Source organism: Maylandia zebra, unplaced genomic scaffold (genome assembly GCF_041146795.1).
Source record: "Maylandia zebra isolate NMK-2024a unplaced genomic scaffold, Mzebra_GT3a scaffold12, whole genome shotgun sequence".
NCBI classification, from domain to species: domain Eukaryota; kingdom Metazoa; phylum Chordata; class Actinopteri; order Cichliformes; family Cichlidae; genus Maylandia; species Maylandia zebra.
The window spans coordinates 99,987-126,764 of NW_027490042.1; the positions used below are offsets into that span (position 1 = coordinate 99,987).

The 26,778-nt window shown below is 45.7% G+C and overlaps 2 protein-coding genes and 3 pseudogenes across 4 annotated transcripts; 1 reads left to right on the forward strand and 4 right to left on the reverse strand.

Annotated features, from left to right (window-relative positions):
* Positions 1 to 115: 115 nt before the first annotated feature.
* Positions 116 to 19,395, reverse strand: LOC143416120 (kinesin-like protein KIF2C). 3 transcript variants are annotated; one of them, XM_076881513.1, is made up of 23 exons: positions 19,281 to 19,395; positions 19,019 to 19,099; positions 18,827 to 18,915; positions 18,637 to 18,738; positions 6,388 to 6,436; positions 6,272 to 6,307; positions 5,359 to 5,505; positions 4,952 to 5,074; positions 3,794 to 3,891; positions 3,576 to 3,671; positions 3,417 to 3,471; positions 3,135 to 3,297; positions 2,878 to 2,968; positions 2,671 to 2,734; positions 2,503 to 2,594; positions 2,259 to 2,401; positions 1,910 to 2,123; positions 1,694 to 1,804; positions 1,540 to 1,607; positions 1,353 to 1,431; positions 1,191 to 1,271; positions 960 to 1,053; positions 116 to 298 (listed from the first exon to the last, which is right to left on the reverse strand). In XM_076881513.1, the coding sequence occupies exons 2-23, from the start codon at positions 19,077 to 19,079 to the stop codon at positions 237 to 239; spliced, it is 2,118 nt and encodes a 705-aa protein (XP_076737628.1). In that variant the 5' UTR covers positions 19,080 to 19,099; positions 19,281 to 19,395; the 3' UTR covers positions 116 to 236. The 3 variants fall into 3 exon arrangements, with proteins under 3 accessions (XP_076737628.1, XP_076737630.1, XP_076737631.1); XM_076881515.1 differs by lacking the exon at positions 6,272 to 6,307; XM_076881516.1 differs by lacking the exons at positions 6,272 to 6,307; positions 6,388 to 6,436; positions 18,827 to 18,915; positions 19,019 to 19,099; positions 19,281 to 19,395.
* On the forward strand, positions 15,762 to 17,486 carry LOC143416121 (uncharacterized). Its single transcript, XM_076881517.1, has 2 exons — positions 15,762 to 17,223; positions 17,382 to 17,486. The coding sequence occupies exon 1, from the start codon at positions 15,965 to 15,967 to the stop codon at positions 16,925 to 16,927; it is 963 nt and encodes a 320-aa protein (XP_076737632.1). The 5' UTR covers positions 15,762 to 15,964; the 3' UTR covers positions 16,928 to 17,223; positions 17,382 to 17,486.
* A 1,609-nt stretch (positions 19,396 to 21,004) lies between the features above and the next one.
* On the reverse strand, positions 21,005 to 21,123 carry LOC143416127 (5S ribosomal RNA; annotated as a pseudogene).
* Positions 21,124 to 22,368: 1,245 nt separating this feature from the next.
* LOC143416125 (5S ribosomal RNA) lies at positions 22,369 to 22,487 on the reverse strand (annotated as a pseudogene).
* Positions 22,488 to 24,092: 1,605 nt separating this feature from the next.
* On the reverse strand, positions 24,093 to 24,201 carry LOC143416128 (5S ribosomal RNA; annotated as a pseudogene).
* Positions 24,202 to 26,778: the final 2,577 nt, after the last annotated feature.

Below are 26,778 nucleotides of genomic sequence, written 5' to 3' on the forward strand. Positions count from 1 at the left end.
TTCCATCAAGAATGAGCCCTCCAAAACTTGTCTCGTTTTTTAATGTACATGTATCCAATTCTGCACTAGAAATGAGCTGTCTGCCTAAAATATATAAAATCACATATTTAATGAATAGTGTTCAAAAACATTTTATTGAATACACAGAAGTTACTACAATGAAACAAATATAGTAAGAACAAACAAGTTTCTAATAAAACAGCTCGTTATTCAGAAGAGAAGGTTTTCTACTTGATTTAGTGATTCAGCCTCGCTGATTGCTCCTGATCCACAGCAGACTGCAAAGCCATCACTGTCTCTGTGGATGAAACAGATGAATGTAAATCCTTTCTTAATCCTTTGTCAGGCTATACATTTCATTTTGACAAAACAAGATGACTGTTTGGCAGCTATGCATTTGTTTTGTTTTTTGTTTTGTTTTGTTTTTTTAAATGCACTTAAAAAAATGAAAGAAAACAAAACATGAACTTGGCCGATGTAACCCACTGTCTCGTTTTTAAATCCTCAATACAAGCCATTTTCTCCATCACCATCTTGGTCTTTTAAAAATCAGATATCATGAAAAGGGCAGATTGGACCGTCAAACTGCATGCTCATTGGCAAACTACTTGAAACAATTCTCCATTTCTGACCATTACTTAGTCATTATTTTCAGGGTGAGATTGGGAGAAAAATGATTAAATACAGCAGGAAAGTGTTTAGAGAGGTCACATTTGGAAACTGTTTTTCTTTCTATAGTAACAAAACTCTTTTTACAAGCCCTAGGTATTGCCCCCTGGTGGCCATTAAAAAGAATAGAAATTTAAGACAGAGTCTACACCTTTATTTAAAACAAAAAACAAATAAAAGAAAAAAGGCTGGAGCTGTGTTAGAAGGGGTAAAGTTTTGTGTAATGAGCAAGCAGATTTAGTACATTACATTAACAAAACAAATCGAGCAATATTTTGGTTGGTACACACCCAATAACCTTTTGGAATGATCAACCAGATTGGGGAGTCCTTCCTCGATGTTGTATGAGATTTGGCCCATTTCTTGTACGAGGTCACCTGCCCTCTGAGTAAAAAAAAAAAAATAGGCGAAATTACCAATTTAAAAAAATAAAATGACATTGTAACTTAAATCTTGGAAAAAGAAAAAAAAAAAACGAAAAAAAAAAAAACAAAAAACATACAAAGTTAGGAAAACTCTACCTTGAGCTCTGAATAAACTTTCTCCTCCAGCTCAGCCACCTGAGATATGGCATCACACACACCGGTATCCAAAACTGATTCCTACATCACAAAAAGAGTGACAAGTTAAATCTGAGAAACTTCCACACAGGTTATAACTGGATTCATGCTGTGCAAGCTTACCTCTTCTGAGGAGCTATTCATTGGCTCCTGTGTCTTAGGTGCTTCACTGGCTTTGGAATTGCCATTAAGTTCCTTCACTCTGCAGAAAATGTTTCAAGCTTCATCATACAATAAGGCAACTGAGAATTCCCATTAGAAAAAAAACAAAAAGCCCACAGATTCAGAGCTTCATATGCTAAATACATACCTGTCAGCATAGCGCAATGTGTTCATTGTATATTTACATGAGGTCATACCTGGAGACACCATAGCAATCTGTGAAACAAAGAAAAAAATTTATTTGATGTGGATTTCAAAATATCCAATGCTGAGAGGAAGTCAAATTTGGTGTGGTAACATACCATGCAGGTCCTGGACTTCTCTCCAATGAAAGAATCCCTGAGGACTTTGGTCAAAGTGCTCATTCGGAAAGGAATGTGATCACTGTTCTTTCCCAGTGAACGGATACACTCCTACAGGATACAAGAGAGGAAACACCAGTGTTTTGAGTTGCTGTGCAGACATATTTAATGGAGAGAAAACAGAGTACTTCTGCCTTTTAATCAGCCATCGATTACCTTGAGAGCCAGAAGGCTGCGGTTGATCTTGGCAGTTTCAACTAAAGTACTCCGGTCATTGCTGCTGGCATCTGTACCATGCTCATTGCCAGCCAAATCGACCAGTGAAAACTTGCCGTGCAGCGTGGTAGCACGGTCATTGCGCCGAAGAACAATTTGAAGGATTGCATGAGAGCGGGATGAGTTGGCATTGGCTGAGGTTTGGCCCGACGTTCTGGAAAAGACAGTGAGATTCTAACTTGGAGTTTGCCTACCTACACTAATGGGCAATTAATATGTTTTTGTGCTCTTTCAGGCACAAAGAAAAATGAACAAGGAAACATCAAACACATTCTTGATACTAAACTACCTGCATGAACTGCCAATCTGTATCATCTTGATGACCTCCTCTGCTGAGGTCACATAGACCTCTTCGAGGCCGACCACCTGAACCTGTTGTCGTTCATCTTCCAAAACACGCAGCTTGGCCTTCTTATGCAGCAGGTCATACACCTAAATAAAAATAAATGTCTAGTTTGCTATATGGATTAATTGAACACGTGGATTCAATAGATATCTTCTCAGTGAAGGGTGTTCCCTTCACGTCTTCCTACCTTGCCGTTGTAAATCTCAAAGAAGCTGACGTAGGCAGAGAGATCCAAATTAGCATACCTCCTGTGGTGGAGGTAGGCAAAAACATCCTGGGCTAGAAGTGAATAGACTCAAATTATGACAAAGTCTGTTTTTTGTAAAAAATCCAGTTGTTTCATTTAAGGTCCTACCTGCTAATGCGTAGATGCCTTTAGCACTGTTCTGCTGTTTCCCTGTGAAATCACCTCCCATTGTCTTAAAAACAAATAAAGACTTTGAGGGTTTTTTGTTGTTGTTGTTGTTTGGTTTTGTTTTGGGGGGGGGGGGGGGGGGGGGGTTGAAGCACAATTTTGCAAATGTGGAATTTATTCAAAGTCTTAGATCAAGGGGAGACTTACATGAGTCTTACCACTTCCTGTCTGGCCATAGGCAAAACATGTTGCCATACCACCTTCAAAAATGGACTGGACTAAAGGTTTAGCTGTGAACCTAAAAGGAAAATCAGAATTTTAGTCATCATAACATTAACAGGAAAATTACAGCATGTATAAAAGTATACATCGAGTCTCCATTGTACTGGTTAATGTCCCAGTTGTAAGTTAGAAAATGTACAATCAGAGCCACTGTTGGCTTAAAGGAAAAATTAGGTAGTTACTTGTAAACAAGTTCATTGGTGGCGGTGTCATCAAAGGAGTAGTCAAAGTGGAAGACTTGATTGTCCAAGTACTTGGTGAGGTCCACCTTGTGTTTTGGCTCATGGACCAGTAACGCACCTTTCCCAGGTACAGACACCACATCAATCTCCTTTTTATTAATCTCTACAATACACAAGAGTATCGGAGTTAGTGTATAAACATGGCAACTGTTTTCTCTCCCTTAATTACTCCTTTATATTCAGATGATAGAATAGAGAATCTACAAATTATTCCTGACCTACCCTGCTTGTTAAAGGGCCGCTTGCGAACGCACACACAAATCCTTTGGGGCTCAATCTTAAAAAAGGCAAGAGATGTGCAGAGAAATGACTGTGCTACAGTTTGCAAAGCTACAATAAAACTTTCTGGATGGAACATTTTAAGTCCATGTTCAAACCTACCGTTTCAGTAGTTGATAAGGGTGTGATTTCCAAAGTCGCTCTGAAATCCTGAATCATCTCAAAGAACTTCTGGTTGGGCCGGGAACCTTCCAGAAACTATAAAGACAAGCAAACAAAAGGTACTGTAACAAAATGAGGAGTAGTTTTGCTCATGTTTAAAACAATTTACATTATAAAATAAAAAAAATAAATAAATAATGGTTGAAGAAATCTTTCACCTTTCCCCTCTTGGTTTGCATATCTGGGGGCTTTATAACACAAGAGAGCCTTTTATTGCCTTTGTTCAACTCCACGGGAGCCACAGGTTTCCTCCTGCCTGAAATGTGAAAAAAACAAACAAACAATATACACACTTACAGTTTTTTCTGATTGCTTAAGCACATGTTATGTAACTATTGGCTAATTTAGCAAAACTCTACACACAAATAAAACAACCTGTCACCCAATTATCCAAACATTTTAGTTCTCTTGCAAAAGCAAACACAGCTAGATTAACTCTTCACACCTTTGTAAAAATGGTGTTTCCGTATCAAACAGTGCACACAAGCCATCATCTACTAAGCACACAATGCGCCAACTGCACACCGATGGTATGAATACAAAACACATCTGGCGTTTGCCTTCCCTGTGCACAAGGCAGGCTATGTCAGTTTGAGCTCATACTTCTGTCATAGATCCATAAGCATGGAGGGATCCAAACTTCAAGTACTGGTGTTTAGTCAAACACATCAAAACAAACAAGTGTTTATTTCCAAGTATAGGATTATTTGCAATCGCCATAATGACTATATGGGTTACGTGGTCTGCAGTGAACATGCTTCCTCTGCCCCCTCCTCGTCTTCCTCTTGCTCCTCCTTGTCCTTGTCGTCCTCTTCATCCTACTTCTTCACCTCCACGTCCTCTTCCTCGGCCTCCTCTACTTCTCACTCTTTCTGCTCCCACCATTGTACTCCGCACACACAGCTTACCTGTATTATAGTGCTTAGGCTGATTGCAAAGTGAACTAATTATCTAAAAAAGTTTTCACATGTGAAAGTGTGCCAGACAGTTGGCAAATTAGTGTTAATGATAGCCATACATTTGTATACTTTTGCTAGGAGTGTGTTGGAAATTTGGAAATTGAGTGTTGTGCAGTGAATTGTGCCTACAGTCTTGCAAAGTGTGTGTTACAAAATTGCAAACTGAGTGCAAAGCAGTTTTTGTGCTTTTAGTTTTGCACACTCAGTGAGTGGTTTTGCTATACGTCTGACTAGTTTTAGAAATTGTGCTACAGGAATCACAGTTAGTGTTTAGGCATTCGGTAAAAACTGTAATACACACACACACACACATAAATGAGATGTTAACACCTAATACCAATAAAATGGGTTACATACCTCTAACTGTGGATGGAGGAGGCATTTTCTCAGGTTCATCATTTTGCTTTATGGCCTCAGGAACAAAAGGCTGCAAAGTCGCTGGTTGTGTATCATTCTTTTTACGCTGCTGATTCGGAATTACTAGATGACAAAAAACAAATATAATTCAGATTTAACAGAAGAAAAAGACCAAAATATTTCTTCATACATTTAAAGTACTTAGAAACTTATTCAAATACATTTTAACAGGTACATGATATGACTTTGTACCCTGCAGATAACCAAATGAATATGGCATGGTCACCAACAACATGTTGTTAAATGAAACAGATGTGGCACTGTTGTGATTTTTTAAAATGCATTATGCATTTTAAAAAAAATCTTTTTGTTTTCTGTTTTAAATGAATAAGTAAATCACAACCAACCAGAGTTTTTGAGGACTGATGATGGTGGGGGCTCGGGATGTATGGTTTCTGGGTTAGCTGAAAAGGATTCTGTAGCTGAGACTGGTCCTTGAACAGAACCTGGGGCCTGAAACATACACGTCTGCCGAGCCTGGGACCGAGTAGCAACTGAAAGTGACACAAAACCAAGTCAAACTGCTGAAATATGAGTTTATGCAATTCAGACTGATTATTACCAGCATTATTGATCTGGATTAAGACAGCCACTACTGGTAAAATGGAGGAGAAAAAGGTAAGAAAAAGGTAAGAAGAAGAAGAAGAAGAAAAAAAAAAAAAAAAAAAAAAAAAAAAAAAAAAAAAAAGCTGTACGAGGCTGTCTGGCAAAACACAAGTGACACCAACAGTAAATTCACCACTTATTTTTCTGAAAACAGAACAACCAAATCAGACATCCACAGTGGTAGAAAAGTGTGTTTTAAGTGAATAACAAAGATATGAAACACTAATGTGCTGGTCATTAAAATGGTTCTAAGTCCTAAAAAAAAAAAAAAAAAAAAGGATTTAGAGGCCACTGTACATGCACTGTTTATTCTCCAATGAACTGATCAACCAGTGATAACAATCAGCGGTCCTTTTTATAGCACGATCTTATTTCTCAACAGGCAGAATTTAAGGACGAAGAGACAAAAAAACAAAAACAAAAAAAAAAAAAAAAAAAAAAAAACACAAACATTGCTGCATATGCATATACAATCACCCAACACCTAAGTGTGTTGATTTCCATCCCTTGTGCGTTATCATTAATCTAATGTACATCTAAAATCTGGGAGCAGAGTTCAGCTCTTGCAGGACTGTCACTCCTCGCCCTTGCACCCATAACCAAAACAGGACAGATTAGATTTGCTTTAACAAAAAACATGCACGCCGTGCCGACCTGACTCTTCAGTTCTGGTGACTGCTGTAGTAGAAGCTTTTGGAAGGAAAGAAGCCATTAGGCAAGAGTACTTCACATTTACACCTGACACACACAGAGACTCAATATTTACATACAGGAGGCAGGTGCAGGAATCCTAGAGGAGCGCAGTCGACCCTCGTATTTCTACAGAATAAAAACAGAAAGAAAACTGTATAATGCCCAGTCCAGTCAGCCACTTAACTCTCTCATAAGAAGCACCGTGTACTTATGTGTAATGTAAGTTATTAGAACATCATTCTGCATGTAGTTACATCAAACAGTATAAAAGCAGAGGGAGATTTTTAAATCCAGATGATGTATTTAAAAATCATCATCTGGCGTTTATCACTTATAAAACAAACAAAAATGCTCAATTTGAATTAATCCACTGTCATCAACGTGTGGAGTAGAGCATTGCTTCAGGTTTGCTCATGGGAAGTGTTCATTTACAACTACAGTTGCGTTCCTTTTGGATTACACCTCATACAGCATAAGGCTTCTACTGAACATTCAAATTCAACTCACATGCATCCTCACCTGAAATAAGGGTCAACTTAATGTCACAGGAGAGGCTACACAAGGAAGCAGGAACATCAATTCAATTCAATTTCTTTATTGTCCCACAAGGGGAAATTAGTTTAGCAGCAGGAGGATAAGAACAAACAGAACAATACTATAAAACAATAATAACAATATGTGGCGTGAATAAGACACGGCGGGACCACGGAGCAACGTTCAGAGTCATCTTTATTTACATCTCACCACACCACAACACCCCCAAACCCCTCAGTCCCCGTGTTTTTAACTAGGCGGGCGTGATTAAGGATGCCGTGCAGGTGCGTCCGCCCTCCCTGCACGGCACCGCAGACCACGCCCCACCACATACCCCCATCGCCCGATTGAGGCCGGGGAGCCATCCGGCCGAACCTACTCCCCCACCGCCAGTGGGAGAGGGAATCAGCCCGGACAGCTGGCACCCCCAGGCCCCGGCCAAGCGACGGGGAGGTGCGAGTTCAGGCGGCCGTCCGCGAATCCAGCGGCGCAGGCAAAGCTGGTTCGGAAGTCGGACACGTGACAGGTGCACCCGGCGCGGCCGGCACAAGCGTGAGCCCCAGCTCACAGGTGGCTGGGCAGAGGTGTGGCGTGTACAGGCCTCTGGTGGTGGTGAGGCCGGTCTGGCGAGCACGGCGATCTCAAGCGTGGCGCCCGCCTCGCTCGCCAGTTCCACTCGAACAAGCTCCCCTGGCACTGGGACCTCCAGCTCCTTGCGCGGCCCCTCCGTCACCGCTGTCGCTCCCTGCTGGAGCAGCCCATAGCGCGACTCCTCCGTCACTACTGCTCCCTCCGCCGCCACTCCCGGCTCAAGCAGCCCCTCGTGCAGCTCCTCTTTCTCCAACCGGCGCAGACCCTCGCGCACCTCGTCTGCCGCCTCCGGTTGGAGCGGCTCATCCACCACTCCCGGCAGGAGCTGCCCTTCACCTGGCTGTTCCCCCTCCTCCGGCAGGCGCAGATCCCCGCGCGCCTCGTCTGCCACCTCCGGCTGCTGAGGTGCCTCACGCGGCTCCTCCACCGCTTCACTGTCCTCGGGACACACCTGTGGGGGTGGCGCCCAGGCCCAGAGCAGCGCCGCCAGCTCCCCAATCCTTTCCAGGTGCCGCTCGGACTGGTCCTGCAGCTCTTCCTGCTGGCGACGCACCTCCGCCGCCTGCTCCCGCTGGGCGGCCGCCATTTCGGCCACCCTCTGGGCCAGCTCCTCCATTCCCTGGCTCCGATATGGACCCGCCGTGCTGCCTCCTGGGTTTCGGCACCAATGTGGCGTGAATAAGACACGGCGGGACCACGGAGCAACGTTCAGAGTCATCTTTATTTACATCTCACCACACCACAACACCCCCAAACCCCTCAGTCCCCGTGTTTTTAACTAGGCGGGCGTGATTAAGGATGCCGTGCAGGTGCGTCCGCCCTCCCTGCACGGCACCGCAGACCACGCCCCACCACACAATAATAATGATAGAAAATTCAAGGACAATTATTTGCCATTAAGGAGACAAGACGCAGTAGGGATAAAAGAGACCTGGAGTCTTTTAGTCCTCCTCGGAGGTACTCTAAAACGGCGGCCGGAAGGCAACAACTCAAACTCACTGTGAAGTGGATGGTTCACACAATTAATAATAGAATGAGCCTTTCTAAGCACATTTCTATTGTAAATGGCCAAAAGTCCATCTTGCCAGCGCCCTGAAATTTTGCTAGCAGTTTTTACCAGAAGTCCCAACCGATTCTTATTCTTCACAGTCAGGTTACCAAACCAGGCAGCGATACAAAAAGACATCACAGATTTGATAAAACTTCTATAAAACAAGGACAACATCTCAGATGAGACGTTAAAAGATCTCATTTTCCTTAAAAAGAACAGTCTTTGTTGAACTTTTTTAGTAGTGGCATCAGCATGAGATTCAAAACACAGTTTATGGTCAAGTACCACACCTAGATATTTATAACTCTCAACGATCCCAATATCGGCAGTTTTAATGATAGTGGGTGATGAGCTAGAAGAGGACTTCCTAAAATCAATAATCATGTCTTTCGTTTTTGACACGTTAAGTGAAAGGAAGGACTCATCACACCAATTCACAAAATCATCTACAACCTGTCCATGGCCTGACTCGTCCCCCACTAGAAGACTGACGATCACTGTGTTGTCAGCAAACTTCAGGATGTGTCTGTTTGTGAAATTGCTGCGACACTCATTTGTGTACAGAATGAACAGAAGGGGAGAGAGGCAACAACCCTGGGGTGATCCAGTAGAGGAGGAGAGCACATCAGAAAAGACATGATTTACCCTCACACATTGTGACCTATTAGTCAGAAAGTCTGTCACCCAGCAGACCAGACTAGTGTCAAGCTTGAAATGATTGTAAAGGCTGTCAGCAAGTAAGAGGGGTTGAATTGTATTAAATGCAGATGAAAAGTCAGCAAATAATAATCTTGTGTGGGGGGGGCCTCAAGATGCTTATACAAGAGATGCAGGAGTGTGACAGCAGCATCCTCCACACCTCTCCCTGCTCTATAGGCAAACTGGAAGGGGTCAAGATGGTGTTCAACATGCATTAAAATCTCCTTCTTAATTATCTTCTCAAATGTCTTCATCACTAAAGAAGTCAGAGCCACAGGCCTAAAATCATTCAGTGCCTTAGGAGAACTGCCCTTAGCAACAGGAACAATGATTGCATGTTTCCAAATTTTAGGTACAGTCTGTTCTGCCTTTTATAACTTAAATCGGATATTATAGTTGTAAGCTGCCCTAGAGCTCCCTCTAGTGGCTGCTTTGGGTTCGGTTACTTTGGGAAAGGAAAAAAATGAGAACGTGAAGAAGAAATAAAAGATGGCGGAAAGTGATACCGTAATGTTATCGTTCTAAGCTGATACGGACCTTAAAATGTTGTTGCCTTGGACAAGATATGTCTGTAAGTATGAGTGTCGATAAAATAATTAATCTTTTGTTTTGTGTAAAAATGGTACGATAATTTGTACATTTGAAAGTTTTATCTTGTTAGCTTGCAGTAAGAGGGTAACAAGATAGTTTACAATGTTAGTTAGCTAATACAGTATTTTGTACTTTCAGTTTTACGATGGTCAAAGAGAAGGCAATGGTCAGAGGCCATTCTTCAATAAATCAGCGCAAAAAGGAAAATAAGTCTGGTTATTGGAGCATCGTTATCTCACTGTCTAGCTGGTGAAACTAAGAGACTCAGGGCGAGGACAGCATAGTAAAAAGACATTAGCGCAGCGGGCACAACCACGAGGAGCTATTTTCAGCACATCAGTTATGAGTCTACGGTCAGGAAAGCAATATCAACTGGATCTTCCAGAAGAGGAAGAAACACCAGACCAAAGAGAAACAAAACAAGTGCACAACGCAGAGGATATGGAGAACAAGGATAATGCAAGCAACGCAGACACACAGGCGGAGTCTAGACGCTCGCGTACATCCAAGCGTTCATCCACAAGTTCTGCAGCACTTAAAGCACGAGCAAGAGCAGAGGCTGCACGTGCACAGCTGGCGTATTCAGAAAGAGAAGCAGCTATAATGAAACAAAAAACTGAACTTGAGGCTAATTTACATGTTTTGAGCTGCCAAAAGGCTGTTGCAGTTGCAGAAGCAGAGGTTGCAGTTTATGAAGAAGAGGAGGGACTCTCAAAAAGTGAACTGCGCTATCCATTGGTGGGACCACCCGCCAGTCCAAAGCAATGCACAGCAGAGTATGTACAAAAACACTCAGATATTTGCCTTGAAGGATTCAAATTAAAAGTAGATCCACTTGCCTGCCACAAAGCTGCACGTGAACAATGTGAAATGGCTATGAATGCAGATATAGACAATGACGGCTCACACAGTGCTCAAAAGGCTAATGTTAAAGTGGAACTCCAAACACAACAGAGAGAGAGACTGGATTCCCCCAAACCTTATCCGTACAACACTCTTCAAACATCAACAGAGACACAGGGTGTCCAGGATATTACAAGGTACCTGACACGGAGGGAAATGTTAAGTACTGGACTTTTGCAGTTTGATGACCACCCAGAAAACTACTGGGCGTGGAAGGCATCATTTCAAAGTGCTATTAAAGACTTGCATGTTACAGCTCAAGAGGAGCTAGATTTAATGGTCAAATGGCTTGGAGTTGAGTCTGGTCACCAGGCCAAAAGAATCCGATCAGTCCATGTCTTTAATCCAGCGGCAGCTCTCAACCTTGTGTGGCAAAGACTCGAGGAATGTTATGGATCTCCAGAAGTGGTAGAAAATGCACTGTTAAAAAAGATTGAACAGTTTCCCAAACTAAACAACAGAGACAACACAAAGTTAAGAGAGCTGGGTGACGTTCTGCAGGAAATAGAATGTGCAAAAGATGGAGGATACCTACCAGGCCTCTCATATTTGGACACAGCTCGCGGAGTCAACCCCATTATCGAAAAGTTACCATATGGACTGCAGGAAAAATGGATTGCAACAGGAGCAAAGTACAAAGAAGAACATAAAGTTGTTTTCCCCCCTTTCAGTGTCTTTTCAAAGTTTGTAAGACAACAAGCCAAAATAAGAAACGACCCAAGCTTTGTCATCACACCTCCTGCCGACACAAGCTTCAAGAAGGAGAAAAGCTTCAGAGGCAGTAACAGGCAAGTGATTAGTGTACACAAAACGGACATTCCTACAGACACTAGTTCACCTCAAAATAGTTACAGCAAGCCTATAGAAAGCCCTGACAAGGTATGCCCAATACATAAGAAGCCTCACCCTCTTAAAAGGTGCAACAGTTTTAGAGCAAAGCCCATAGATGAGCGCAAGTCATTTTTAAAAGAGAACAGAATCTGTTTTAAATGCTGTGGCTCTACTCAACATTTAGCAAGGGACTGCAGGGCTCAAATAAAATGCATGGACTGTGGTAGCGACAGGCATTTAGCAGTGCTACATCCAGGTCCACCCCCTGCTCCAGCTGAGAGCTCTGGAGCTGATAAAGATGATGGCGGGGAGACACAGGATAATGCAAATGCCTCAGTTGTTTCCAAATGCACAGAAGTCTGTGGTGATGAAGATAGCCCACATTCGTGCTCAAAAATAAGTCCTGTGTTAGTCTATCCAGAAGGCGAAAAAGAACAGGCTAGAAAGATGTATGCAGTGCTTGATGAACAAAGTAACAAGTCACTAGCTAAGTCTCAGTTTTTTGAGCTCTTTAATATTAAGACACGCTCAGAGACTTACAAGCTCAGAACATGCTCAGGACTGTCAGATAATGTCGGCAGAACAGCAGTAAACTTCATGATTGAGTCATGATTGAGTCAATGGATGGTAAAGTAAAGCTCCCACTTCCAAACCTGATTGAATGTGACATGATTCCAGACGACAGGAGAGAGATTCCCTCTCCACAAGTGGCCATGAAGTTCTCACACTTACAGAAGATAGCTGAAAAAGTACCTCCTGTAGAAGAACAAGTACCTATTCTGTTGCTTTTGGGAAGAGACATTATACAGGTACACAAAGTCAGAGAGAGAATCAATGGGCCACACAATACACCTTACGCGCAGCGTTTGGATTTAGGCTGGGTTATAGTTGGAGAAGCCTGCATGGGGAAGACGCATAAGCCCCCTAGTGTGAGTGTTCTCAAAACACATATTCTTCAGAATAGCCGTGCTTCTTACCTCTACCCATGTCCTAACACGTTTCAACTCAAAGACCAGTTAAACACCACACCTAACCCCAAAAAGGACAGGGGAAACACAAACACCAATCAACTGGGAGAAACTGTTTTTGACAGGACAAAAGATGATGACAAACCAGCACTGTCAGTAGAGGACAAAGACTTCATTGACATCATGGAGAAGGAGGTGTATCAAAATGAATGTAACAGCTGGGTGGCGCCTTTGCCATTCCGCTCTCCAAGACCAGAGCTTCCGAGTAACAGAGAGCAAGCATTCAAGCGCCTCCAATCTCTCAGAAAGACATTGGACCGGAACCCTGAAATGAAAAGACAATATATCGAATTCATTCAAAACATGCTGGACAATGACCATGCAGAAGTCGCTCCACCTTTGGACTCAAACAAAGAACACTGGTACTTGCCATCCTTCGGTGTGTACCACCCACAAAAACCTAATCAGCTGAGAGTAGTCTTTGACTCAAGTGCAGAATTTGAAGGACAGTCCCTTAACAAAGTCTTATTAAGTGGACCTGACCTAAATAACACACTACTAGGTGTCCTTATGCATTTTAGGAAAGAGCCTGTAGCATTTTCAGCTGATGTGCAACAAATGTTTTATTGTTTTGAAGTGAGAGAGGATCATAGCGATTATCTGAGATTCCTTTGGTATGAAGACAATGATCCCGACCAAGGTATTTGTGACTATAGAATGAGGGTTCATGTTTTTGGGAATAGCCCTTCTCCAGCTGTGGCTATTTATTGTATGAGGCGTGCTGCAGTTGAGGGAGAAGAAAAGCACGGACATGATGCAAAGCAGTTTGTAATGAGACATTTTTACGTTGATGATGGTCTCGCATCCACAGCAACAGTGGAAGAAGCTGTTGAGACACTCACAAGCGCTCAAAAGATGCTGGCACAGTCAAACTTAAGGCTACATAAAATAGCTTCTAATGACCACAAAGTAGTGGAAGCGTTTCCTGCTGCCGAGAGAGCCAAGGATCTAAAAGACTTGGATTTAGAGTTGGACGACATACCCCTGCAAAGGAGCTTGGGGGTACTGTGGAATCTTAAAGAGGACTGTTTTACCTTTCACGTCACCACTGAACAAAAGCCGTTCGCCAGGAGAGGTGTCTTGGCCACTGTTAACAGTCTGTATGACCCGCTGGGTTTCGTGTCACCCATCACAATGCAGGGAAAAGCTCTTCTCCGTGAATTGACCTCAGAGCAAAAGGACTGGGATGAATCACTTCCTGCAGAAAGAGAAGATGAATGGAGCAGATGGAGAAGCTCATTGAAGGATCTTCAGCGGCTTCAGATACCGAGGTGCTACCTCTCGTTCTCCCAGGCCATTGCTGTGAAAAAAGAACTGTGCATATTTTCAGATGCCTCCACCATGGCCATAGGAGCAGTGGCATATCTGAGAGCTATTGATGGTGAAGGTCAGTGGCACACAGGTTTCATCATGGGCAAGTCCAAAGTAGCCCCAAGACCCGCCCACACTGTTCCTAGATTGGAGTTATGTGCAGCAGTGTTAGCTGTAGAGATGTACGAACTCATTAGAGATGAGATTGACATTGAAGTAGACACTGTCAGATTTTTCACAGACAGTAAAATTGTTCTTGGTTACATACACAACAACACAAAGAGGTTCTACACTTACGTGGCTAACCGAGTGATTAGAATCAGAAAGACTACACATCCAGCACAGTGGTTTTACATAGCCACTAGTGACAATCCAGCAGACACAGCCACTAGACCAATTGCAGCTTCTGCATTGGCTTCTACAAACTGGTTTAGTGGTCCTTCCTTTTTGACACAACACGACATAGAGAAGTCTCACTGTGATAGTTTCACACTAGGGCTGCCACGATTAGTCGACTAGTCACGATTATGTCGACTATTAAAATCGTCGACGACTAATTTAATAGTCGACGCATCGTTTGAAGCTTTGTAAGATCACAAAGGACGCAGGAATGAGTAGTAGGATTTAAGAGTGTAATAACGGACTGAAACAGAAGATGGCAGCACTGCATGTCCAAGGATGCCAGCTGCCGTTAAACCCCGAAGAAGAAGAAGCTGTGTCCCAGAATTCATAGCGCAGCTGTCAACAATGGCGGCAGCTAGTTAGTTTTAACTTTACTCTTATTATTCTTTCTGGGTCACAAAATAAACGTTTAACATATTTTCAGGCGAGAATGTAGCTGTGTAAACCTCAAATATCTGCTCAGTTTATCAAGACACCGCATATTTTCAAAAGCGCTCCGACGTTTTCGGAGACGTCTGTTACCCACTAGCTCGTTAGCTAGGCGGGGGCAAGGCTAACTAGAGCCGTGAGAACACCGGACTCCCGGCAAATCGTTTTCAAACCCACCGCCGTCTTTCGCTAGTCAGGTTAAACATATATATAAGTCACTTAGATAACTTAAATGTTATTGTTTGGCTTTTTTCAGTATTTATTTGTTCCTGAGTAAATCGGTTTGGCTGAGATTAAAGGTATAGTTTTTGCACAGCTAAAACTGTCAAGCAGACAGCTGATTATCAGAAGTGTGAGACGCTGGAGAATATACTCCGGTGTCCTGTTATATTTTAGAAAGCAAGGAGTTTATTAAACTTCACCGAAACAATCTGCAAATTTCATTAAAAATTAATAAACTACCATCTTGTCTTTATTTTTAGTTAGCACAAACACTTCAAGCTGTAAGCTAATGATAGTTATATAAGACCAGATGCTGCTGGTGCAATAAGCTGTACGTCCAATGGATGATGATCTGATTAGTCGACTAATCGCAAAAATAATCGGTGACTAGTCGATTATCAAAATAATCGTTTGTGGCAGCCCTATTTCACACTGATCGATCCTGACACAGATGCAGAGATCAGACCTGATATAACAAGTTTTGTTACCAAAGCCTCAGTAACACAGCTAGAGCCATGCCGTTTTGAAAGATTCTCTCATTGGATGAGATTGTGTCGCACTATTGCATCACTAAAGCGTGTGGCAGTATCATTCAAGAAAACAAACACAGAAGGTAAAGGCTGGAAGTGTTTCAGTGAAACTAACACCACAGATGAAGTGTCTAAAGCAGCAAAGTTCATCATTCACACAGTACAAAGTGAAACGTTCAAAGAAGAGTACAGATGCATAAAAGAAAATCTGCCACTTCCAAAACAAAGCTGCCTTCAAAGGTTAAATCCAGTTATTGATGAAGATGGGCTCCTCAGACTAGGAGGTCGATTGGCACCTGCTAACCTAACAAAAGATGAGAAACATCCACTCATTATCCCAAATGCTCATCATATAGCCATCCTTCTTATTAGATACTATCATGAGAAGGTAGCGCATCAGGGGCGTCACCTAACAGAAGGAGCGCTCAGAGGTGCTGGATTTTGGATTATTGGCAGTAAACGGCTCGTCTCTTCTGTTATTTACAAGTGTGTTCTCTGTCGAAAGCTTCGAGGACGACTTCAGACCCAAAAGATGGCAGATTTACCCGTGGACAGGCTGACACCAATGCCACCGTTCACTAGTGTAGGACTGGATGTCTTTGGACCCTGGACGGTCACCACACGTCGCACCAGAGGAGGGAGTGCAGACAGTAAACGATGGGCTGTGCTTTTCACCTGCATGTCCACGAGAGCTGTGCACATTGAGCTCATTGAAACAATGTCAACATCCAGCTTCATCAATGCGCTGAGGAGATTTTTCTGCATCCGTGGACCTGCTCAAATACTCAGATCTGATAGAGGTACAAATTTTGTTGGAGCATGCAATGAGTTGCAAATTGATCACAAGGACACAGAACTAAACTCATACCTGCAAGAGAAAGGATGCACATGGCTGTTTAATCCCCCACACTCGTCACACATGGGTGGCTCGTGGGAGAGACTTATTGGAGTAGCAAGGCGCATCCTAGATGGTATTCTGTTGAAAGCCGTACATGTCCAACTAACGCATGAAGTGTTAAGTACATTCATGGCAGAAGTAATGGCAATAATGAATGCAAGACCACTTGTACCAGTCTCAACAGATCCAGACAAACCAAACCTCACTCCAGCAATGCTCCTTACACAAAAGGTCAATGCATTATCTGCACCAACAGGAAGCTTTGGACCGCCAGACCTCTACTCAAAGCAATGGAAGCAAGTACAGTGTTTGGCAGACTCTTTTTGGAAACAGTGGAAAAGTGAATATCTTTCAACACTACAGCAAAGGAGAAAATGGACTGATGATAAAACAAACATAAAAGTTGGTGATGTTGTGTTATTGAAAGATGCTCTCGCACACAGAAATGACTGGTCCATGGGAAAAGTTGTAAGAACATTTGAGAGCAAGGACAATAAGGTTCGAAAAGCAGAAGTAAAGACTGTGAAAGATGGAAATGAAAAAGTGTTTTTGAGACCCATCGCTGATATGGTTTTGCTTTTATCAAGTGATAAATAAGTGTTTGAAATAGCCCTAAACTGTTCAAAATGTTTATTAGAAAAGTTTGTTCTAGTGGCACAATTATATTGTACCAGGCGGGGAGTGTTCTGCCTTTTATAACTTAAATCGGATATTATAGTTGTAAGCTGCCCTAGAGCTCCCTCTAGTGGCTGCTTTGGGTTCGGTTACTTTGGGAAAGGAAAAAAATGAGAACGTGAAGAAGAAATAAAAGATGGCGGAAAGTGATACCGTAATGTTATCGTTCTAAGCTGATACGGACCTTAAAATGTTGTTGCCTTGGACAAGATATGTCTGTAAGTATGAGTGTCGATAAAATAATTATTCTTTTGTTTTGTGTAAAAATGGTACGATAATTTGTACATTTGAAAGTTTTATCTTGTTAGCTTGCAGTAAGAGGGTAACAAGATAGTTTACAATGTTAGTTAGCTAATACAGTATTTTGTACTTTCAGTTTTACGATGGTCAAAGAGAAGGCAATGGTCAGAGGCCATTCTTCAATAAATCAGCGCAAAAAGGAAAATAAGTCTGGTTATTGGAGCATCGTTATCTCGCTGTCTAGCTGGTGAAACTAAGAGACTCAGGGCGAGGACAGCACACAGTCTGTAGCTCTAAAGAAAGTGAGAAGATATAGTGAAAAATCCCACTCAGCTGATCAGCACAAGTTCTCAGTACCTGTCCACAGATGTTGTCAGGTCCAGGACTCTTGCTTTTGGTATGTCTAAAAAGATTAGCTACCCCTGTCTCATCGATACAAATAGATGGGGGAGTGATGGTCTTTTCCCTCAGTGTGCTGGTCTGCCTAGAACAATCATAGTTCTCAAAACGAAGGTAAAAACTGTTAAGACTGTCTGCCAGATGTTTGTCAGAGGTAAACCCCTCTAAGGTAATGCTGCTTTTACCTTTCGTCTGTAGCCCTGCCATTGTTTTCATACCAAGCCAAGCTCTTTTGAGGTTGTTACTGCTGAGTTCTGCCTCAATCTTATTTCAATACCTCATCTTGGCAATCTTTATTGCAGCCCTCACCTCCTTCCTCAATATTCTCACAGTGGGAACGTCTCCCTCGTTAAAAGCAATTTTCCTTTTAAGAATCACATCCTTAATATCTTTAGAGAGCCACGGTTTGTTATTAGGGAAAGTCTTAAATTCTCTGACTGGAACCACAGAGTCTTTGCAAAAAGAGATGTAGCTACACACCACATCAGTGAGTTCATCCAAATCAGAAGTGCTCTCTTGAAACACGGACCAGTCAGTGCAATCAAAACACCCCTGAAGGGCAACACAACTGTCTTTTGTCCAGACATTAGTCCGCTTCACACAGGCCTTCTCCCTCCTAATCACAGATCTGTAAGCAGGGAGGAGGTGAATAACATTGTGATCCGAAGAACCTAGCGCAGGTCCGGCCACAGACTTGTATGCCCCCTTAATTGGTCCATAACACAAATCCAGCGTTTTGTTATGCCTTGTAGGACAAGTGACATATTGAAAGAAATTGTTCAGTGATTTCTTAAGATTACAATTGTTAAAATCACCGAGAATAAAATTAGGAGCATCCGGTGAGAGAGTCTGCAGATTGTGTACCACTTTAAAAATGGCATCAGCAGCAACTTTAACGTCAGCCTTAGGATGAAACTAACCTGTCATCTGGTGACTGACAGCAAGGTTAATGTAATAAATTATGAGAAAAAACAATGTAGGCTAGCACTCACCTTTTCTGGAACATGAGTCGATGGGTCAGGCGTTGAGCTTGTGATTGAATTTATAGGGTCCAAAACCTCTGGATTGAGTATACATAACTCACTTAGATCAATCTAAAACACAGAAGAAGAAGCAGACTCAGCATATGGGATATTTTAATGTATACTTGGTTGATATCACCTCAGTTACGACATTACTGACCCCCTTTCCACGGCACATGTTCCTCTCATGCCACTCAACCATAACTGTGGACTTGTCAACGGATTTCACGGTGGCCGAATGGACTCGACCTAGTTCACGTACATAAAAAAAAGCATGCCTGAGTTAAACTCACCGCACACGGGAAGTACAAAAACACATAATACGAACGGATTTAATGCAACATGAGCTCACCATCACTGCGGCTGATCTGGACAGAGAGTCCAACGAGAAGTCGGGACAGGCTGTTCTCCATGATAGCGCCTTCTTAAAAAGCTGAAAATAATGAAGGTAACGTTAGCGTATTAAGTATCCAACTCATTCTCTACTAGTTGTGCTGTCGTCGCTGTGAAAATATGCCGCCTTTTCATGGAAACGTAAAGTTTGATAAAAACCAAACCGTCAGTTGTTTCCATTTGTTTATTTTTAGTTTCTTTCAAGATAAAATCACACTTACCTTTCACCCGTGCCAAACTCAACAGCGTCCAGAATGTAAACTGGCGTTATTTCCGAGTATTTAAGAATCTGATTGGTCTTCGTCATTTCATAGAGTCCAGCGTTCTTCTTCTACGGATTTATAGGTGGTATTTAAATTGATGTTACACTGCCACTCATCGGACAAGTTAGGAAGAACCGCTACAGTTGTGCAAATGAAAGAACTTCGATACATTAATTCAACCAGACCAGCTCAATAAGATGTTGCTGACTTTAATGAAATATTGTGTTTTATCCACGCAAGCAAACAAAAGCAGAAAAACATTTATCTTAACAGACAAGTGGTTTACAAGAAATACACATCATACAGTACGGGATTTAAATGTGTGTATATATATATATATATATATATATATATATATATATATATATATATATATATATATATATATATATATATATATATATATATAAAACAACCGTGGGCTATAGTAAATAAAGCTAATGCTAATGATAAAGGAATGTAACAATTAAAGTTAAAGTTACCAAATACTCATCACTGATATTTATCGTGAACTCAACTAAATTTTATTTTCTAAACCTTAACTGAAACTGAAAATAAACATGATATAAAATATTATACAACCAGCAATGGTTTAGCAATATATTTCTGCATGACTTTATCTGTCTCACATATCAGTTGTAGCCCTTTGATTTACAACATTGTTTTGGTTAATTTCCCCCCCCCCCCCCCCCCAATTTATGGATTCAAGTGATTAGGTGGCAAGTACGTGAAGTTACTAAGACAATCCTATAACCCTACCTGCATGTTTGCATAATACCCTAACCCAAAGGCTCAGTTTAGCATTTATCCAACAGCACAGGGCCTGGATTGTTGAAGATGGCCTCAGGAACCAGCACAGGGCCTGGTGTGTTGTACATGGCCACAGCTAACAGCACAGGGCCTGGTGTGGTGAAGATGGCCTCGGCCAGAAGCACAGGGCCTTGTGTGATGTGAGTGGCCTGAGCAAGAGCCACAGGCCCTGGTGTGGTGTAAGTGGCCTGAGCAAGAGCCACAGGCCCTGGTGTGGTGTAAGTGGCCTCAGCCAGAGCAACAGGCCCTGGTGTGGTGTAAGTGGCCTCAATAGCAACTAAGGCCCTGGTGTGGTGTAAGTGGCCTCAATAGCAACTAAGGCCCTGGTGTGGTGTAAGTGGCCTCATCCAGCAGTCACAGACCCTGGTGTGGTGTAGGTGGCCTCAGCCAGCAGCCACAGGCCCTGGTGTGGTGTAGGTGGCCTCAGCCGGCAACTAAGGCCCTGTTGTGGTGTAAGTGGCCTCAGCCAGAGGCACAGACCCTAGTGTGGTGTAAGTGGCCTGAGCAAGAGCCAAAGACCCTGGTGTGGTGTAAGTGGCCTCAATAGCAACTAAGGCCCTGGTGTGGTGTAAGTGGCCTCAGCCAGCAGCCACAGGCCCTGGTGTGGTGTAAGTGGCCTCAGCCAGTGCCACAGACCCTGGTGTGGTCTAAGTGGCCTCAGCCGGCAACTCAGGCCCGTGTGTGTTGTACATTACCTTAGCCAGAATCACAGGCCCTGGTGTGGTGTAGGTGGCATCAGCTAGCAGCACAAGACATTGGAAAAGAGCCAAAAGCAATGTCGTTAATGTGCCCTCATTAATGGGGAGCTGCTTTGGGTCTTTTAATACACCCCTTCTCTGGATCAAAAGCAGTTCAATGACATGAAAATCAAAGGCTTACAGCACCAGGTATTCCCAGGCAGTCTCCCATCCAAGTACTAACGAAGCCCAGCCCTGCTTAGCTTCCGAGATCCGACTAGGTCAGGCGTGCTCAGGGTGGTATGGCCGTAAGCTGCTGGCCCAAGCACAACGTCTCAATTTATGGATTCAAGTGATTTGGTGGCAAGTACCTGAAGTTCCGAAGACAATCCTATAACCCTACGTGCATGTTTGCATAATACCCTAACCCAAAGGCTCAGTTTAGCATTTATCCAACAGCACAGGGCCTGGATTGTTGAAGATGGCCTCAGGAACCAGCACAGGGCCTGGTATGTTGTACATGGCCACAGCTAGCAGCACAGGGCCTGGTTTGGTGAAGATGGCCTCGGCCAGAAGCACAGGGCCTGGTGTGATGTGAGTGGCCTGAGCAAGAGCCACAGGCCCTGGTGTGGTGTAGGTGGCCTCAGCCAGCAGCCACAGGCCCTGGTGTGGTGTAAGTGGCCTCAGCCAGCAGCCACAGGCCCTGGTGTGGTGTAAGTGGCCTCAGCCGGCAACTCAGGCCCTGTTGTGGTGTAAGTGCCCTCAGCCAGTGCCACAGGCCCTGGTGTGGTGTAGGTGGCCTGAGCAAGAGCCCCAGGCCCTGGTGTGGTGTAAGTGGCATCAATAGCAACTAAGGCCCTGGTGCGGTGTAGGTGGCCTCAGCCAGCAGCCACAGGCCCTGGTGTGGTGTAAGTGGCCTCAGCCAGCAGCCACAGGCCCTGGTGTGGTCTAAGTGGCCTCAGCCGGCAACTCAGGCCCTGTTGTGGTGTAAGTGGCCTCAGCCAGAGCCACAGACCCTGGTGTGGTGTAAGTGGCCTCAGCCAGAGCCACAGGCCCTGGTGTGGTGTAGATGGCCTCAATAGCAACTAAGGCCCTGGTGTGGTGTAGATGGCCTAAGCCAGAGCCACAGGCCCTGGTGTGGTGTAGGTGGCCTCAGCCAGAGCCACAGGCCCTGGTGTGGTGTAGATGGCCTCAATAGCAACTAAGGCCCTGGTGTGGTGTAGATGGCCTAAGCCAGAGCCACAGGCCCTGGTGTGGTGTAGGTGGCCTCAGCCAGCAGCCACAGGCCCTGGTGTGGTGTAAGTGGCCTCAGCCAGCAGCCACAGGCCCTGGTGTGGTGTAGGTGGCCTCAGCCGGCAACTCAGGCCCTGTTGTGGTGTTAGTGGCCTCAGCCACCAGCCACAGGCCGTGGTGTAGGTGGCCTCAGCCAGCAGCACAAGACATTGGTAAAGAGCGAAAAGCAATGTCGTTACTGTGCCCTCATTAATGGGCAGCTGCTTTGGGTTTTTTAATACCCCCCTTCTCTGGTTCAAAAGCACTTCAATGACATGAAAATAAAAGGCTTACAGCACCAGGTAGTCCCAGGGAGTCTCCCATCCAAGTACTAACGAAGCCCAGCCCTGCTTAGCTTCCGAGATCAGACGAGGTCAGGCGTGCTCAGGGTGGTATGGCCGTAAGCTGCTGGCCCCAGCACAATGTCTCAATTTATGGACTCAAGTGATTAGGTGGCAAGTACCTGAAGTTACGAACGCAATCCTATAGCCCTACCTGTATGCCTGCCTAAGACCCTAACCCAAAGACTCAGTTTAGCATTTATCCAGCAGCACAGGCCATGGATTTTTGAAGATGGCCTCAGGAACCAGCACAGGGCCTGGTGTGATGTAAGTGGCCTCAGCCAGAGCCACGGGCCCTGGTGTGGTGTACGTGGCCTCAGCAAGAGCCACAGGCCCTGGTGTGGTGTAGGTGGCCCCAGCCGGCAACTCAGGCCCGGGTGTGGTGTAGATTGCCTTAGCCAGAGTCAAAGGCCCTGGTGTGGTATAAGTGGCCTGAGCAAGATCCACAGGCTCTGGTGTGGTGTAAGTGGCCTCAATAGCAACTAAGGCACTGGTGTGGTGTAAGGGGCCTCAGCCAGCAGCCACAGGCCCTGGTGTGGTGTAAGTGGCCTCAGCCAGTGCCACAGGCCCTGGTGTGGTGTAGGTGGCCTCAGCCAGCAGCCACAGGCCCTGGTGTGGTGTAAGTGGCCTCAGCCACCAGCCACAGGCCCTGGTGTGGTGTAAGTGGCCTCAGCCAGTGCCACAGGCCCTGGTGTGGTGTAGGTGGCCTGAGCAAGAGCCACAGGCCCTGGTGTGGTGTAAGTGGCCTCAGCCAGAGCCACAGGCCCTGGTGTGGTGTAGATGGCCTAAGCCAGAGCCACAGGCCCTGGTGTGGTGTAGGTGGCCTCAGCCAGCAGCCACAGACCCTGGTGTGGTGTAAGTGGCCTCAGCCAGCAGCCACAGGCCCTGGTGTGGTGTAGGTGGCCTCAGCCGGCAACTCAGGCCCTGTTGTGGTGTAAGTGGCCTGAGCCAGAGGCACAGACCCTGGTGTGGTGTAAGTGGCCTGAGCAAGAGCCACAGGCCCTGGTGTGGTGTAAGTGGCCTCAGCCAGCAGCCACAAGCCCTGGTGTGGTGTAAGTGGCCTCAGCCAGCACCCACAGGCCCTGGTGTGGTGTAGGTGGCCTCAGCCAGCACACACAGGCCCTGGTGTGGTGTAGTTGGCCTGAGCAAGAGCCACAGGCCCTGGTGTGGTGTAAGTGGCCTCAGCCAGTGCCACAGACCCTGGTGTGGTCTAAGTGGCCTCAGCCGGCAACTCAGGCCCTGGTGTGGTGTAAGTGGCCTCAGCCAGTGCCAGAGGCCCTGGTGTGGTGTAAGTGGCCTGAATAGCAACTAAGAACCTGGTGTGGTGTAAGTGGCCTCAGCAAGCAGCCACAGGCCCTGGTGTGGTGTAGGTGGCCTCAGCCAGCAGCCACAGGCCCTGGTGTGGTGTACGTGGCCTCAGCCAAATCCACAGGCCCTGGTGTGGTGTAAGTGGCCCCAGCCGGCAACTCAGGCCCTGGTGTGGCGTGGATTGCGTTAGCCAGAGTCACAGCCCCTGGTGTGGTGTAGGTGGCCTCAGCCAGCAGCACAAGACATTGGTAAAAAGCGAAACGCAATGTCGTTATTGTGCCCTCATTAATGGGCAGCTGCTTTGGGTCTTTTAATACACCCCTTATCTGGTTCAAAAGCAGTTCAATGACATGAAAATAAAAGGCTTACAGCACCAGGTATTCCCAGGAAGTCTCCCATCCAAGTACTAACCAAGCCCAGCCCTGCTTAGCTTCCGAGGTCAGGCGTGCTCAGGGTGGCATGGCTCTAAGCTGCTGACCCCAGCACAATGTCTCAATTTATGGATTCAAGTGATTAAGTGGCAAGTACCTGAAGTTACGAACACAATCCTATAACCCTACCTGCATGCTTGCATAATACCCTAACCCAAAGACTCAGTTTAGCATTTATCCAGCAGCACAGGCCCTGGATTGTTGAAGATTGCTTCAGGAACCAGCACAGGGCCTGATATGTTGTACATGGCCTCAGCTAGCAGCACAGGGCCTGGTTTGGTGAAGATGGCCTCGGCCAGAAGCACAGGCCCTGGTGTGGTGTAAGTGGCCTCACCCAGAGCCACAGCCCCTGGTGTGGTGTAAGTGGCCTCATTAGCAACTAAGGCCCTGGTGTGGTGTAGATGGCCTCAGCCAGAGCCACAGGCCTTGGTGTGGTGTAGGTGGCCACAGCAGGCAACTCAGGCCCTGGTGTCGTGTAGATGGCCTTAGCCAGAGTCACAGACCCTGGTGACCTGAGCAAGAGCCACAGGCCCTGGTGTGGTGTACATGGCCTCACCAGCAACTAAGGCCCTGGTGTGGTCTAGATGGCCTCGGCCAGAGCCACAGGCCCTGCTGTGGTGTAGGTGGCCCCAGCCGGCAACTAAGGCCCGGGTGTGGTGTAGATTGCCTTAGCCAGAGTCACAGGCCCTGGTGTGGTGTAAGTGGCCTGAGCAAGAGCCACAGGCCCTGGTGTGGTGTAATTGGCCTGAGCAAGAGCCAAAGGCCGTGGTCTGGTGTAAGTGGCCTCAGCCAGAGCCACAGGCCGTGGTCTGGTGTAAGTGGCCTCAATAGCAACTAAGGCCCTGGTGTCGTGTAGATGGCCTCAGCCAGAGCCACAGGCCTTGGTGTGGTGTAGGTGGCCACAGCAGGCAACTCAGGCCCTGGTGTGGTGTAGATGGCCTTAGCCAGAGTCACAGACCCTGGTGACCTGAGCAAGAGCCACAGGCCCTGGTGTGGTGTAAGTGGCCTCACCAGCAACTAAGGCCCTGGTGTGGTCTAGATGGCCTCGGCCAGAGCCACAGGCCCTGCTGTGGTGTAGGTGGCCCCAGCCGGCAACTAAGGCCCGGGTGTGGTGTAGATTGCCTTAGCCAGAGTCACAGGCCCTGGTGTGGTGTAAGTGGCCTGAGCAAGAGCCACAGGCCCTGGTGTGGTGTAATTGGCCTGAGCAAGAGCCAAAGGCCGTGGTCTGGTGTAAGTGGCCTCAGCCAGAGCCACAGGCCGTGGTCTGGTGTAAGTGGCCTCAATAGCAACTAAGGCCCTGGTGTCGTGTAGATGGCCTCAGCCAGAGCCACAGGCCTTGGTGTGGTGTAGGTGGCCACAGCAGGCAACTCAGGCCCTGGTGTGGTGTAGATGGCCTTAGCCAGAGTCACAGACCCTGGTGACCTGAGCAAGAGCCACAGGCCCTGGTGTGGTGTAAGTGGCCTCACCAGCAACTAAGGCCCTGGTGTGGTCTAGATGGCCTCAGCCAGAGCCACAGGCCTTGGTGTGGTGTAGGTGGCCACAGCAGGCAACTCAGGCCCTGGTGTCGTGTAGATGGCCTTAGCCAGAGTCACAGACCCTGGTGATCTGAGCAAGAGCCACAGGCCCTGGTGTGGTGTAAGTGGCCTCACCAGCAACTAAGGCCCTGGTGTGGTCTAGATGGCCTCGGCCAGAGCCACGGGCCCTGCTGTGGTGTAGGTGGCCCCAGCCGGCAACTAAGGCCCGGGTGTGGTGTAGATTGCCTTAGCCAGAGTCACAGGCCCTGGTGTGGTGTAAGTGGCCTGAGCAAGAGCCACAGGCCCTGGTGTGGTGTAATTGGCCTGAGCAAGAGCCAAAGGCCGAGGTCTGGTGTAAGTGGCCTCAGCCAGAGCCACAGGCCGTGGTCTGGTGTAAGTGGCCTCAATAGCAACTAAGGCCCTGGTGTCGTGTAGATGGCCTCAGCCAGAGCCACAGGCCCTGGTGTGGTGTAAGTGGCCTCAATAGCAACTCAGGCCCTGGTGTGGTGTAGATTGCCTTAGCTAGAGTCACAGACCCTGGTGGCCTGAGCAAGAGCCACAGGCCCTGGTGTGGTGTAGGTGGCCTCAGCCAGAGCCACAGGCCCTGGTGTGGTGTAGTTGACCCCAGCCGGCAACTCAGGCCCTGGTGTGGTGTAGATTGCCTTAGCCAGAGTCTGTTTTTGCTGTTTTTAACTAGTGAGAAATCAATTTTGAAGAATTTTTGAAACTTACTTTATTTTCTCATTTTTCCATTTAGCTCCTTCAAATGCACAAAACCTCATATCATCAGGACAAAATGAAACCAGCATCACTCTGCAGTGGAATAAAGTCAACAACAATGTCAGCTTTGTTCTCCAGTTTAATGGTACAGAGACAAGCATCAGTGCACCAGCTGGAAATGGACCATTGAATCAAACACTCTCATCTCTCACTGCTGGAACTCAATACACATTCACTCTCTACTCTGTGTTTGAGAACGTCAGAAGCAGTGGAGTCAGCATTACTGCAGTCACTGGTAAGATAATCAATTGATTTAAACTGCAATACAATGTTTTCACAAACTACTGATAATAATTCAACAGTATAGTTTTTTGCTGTTTTTA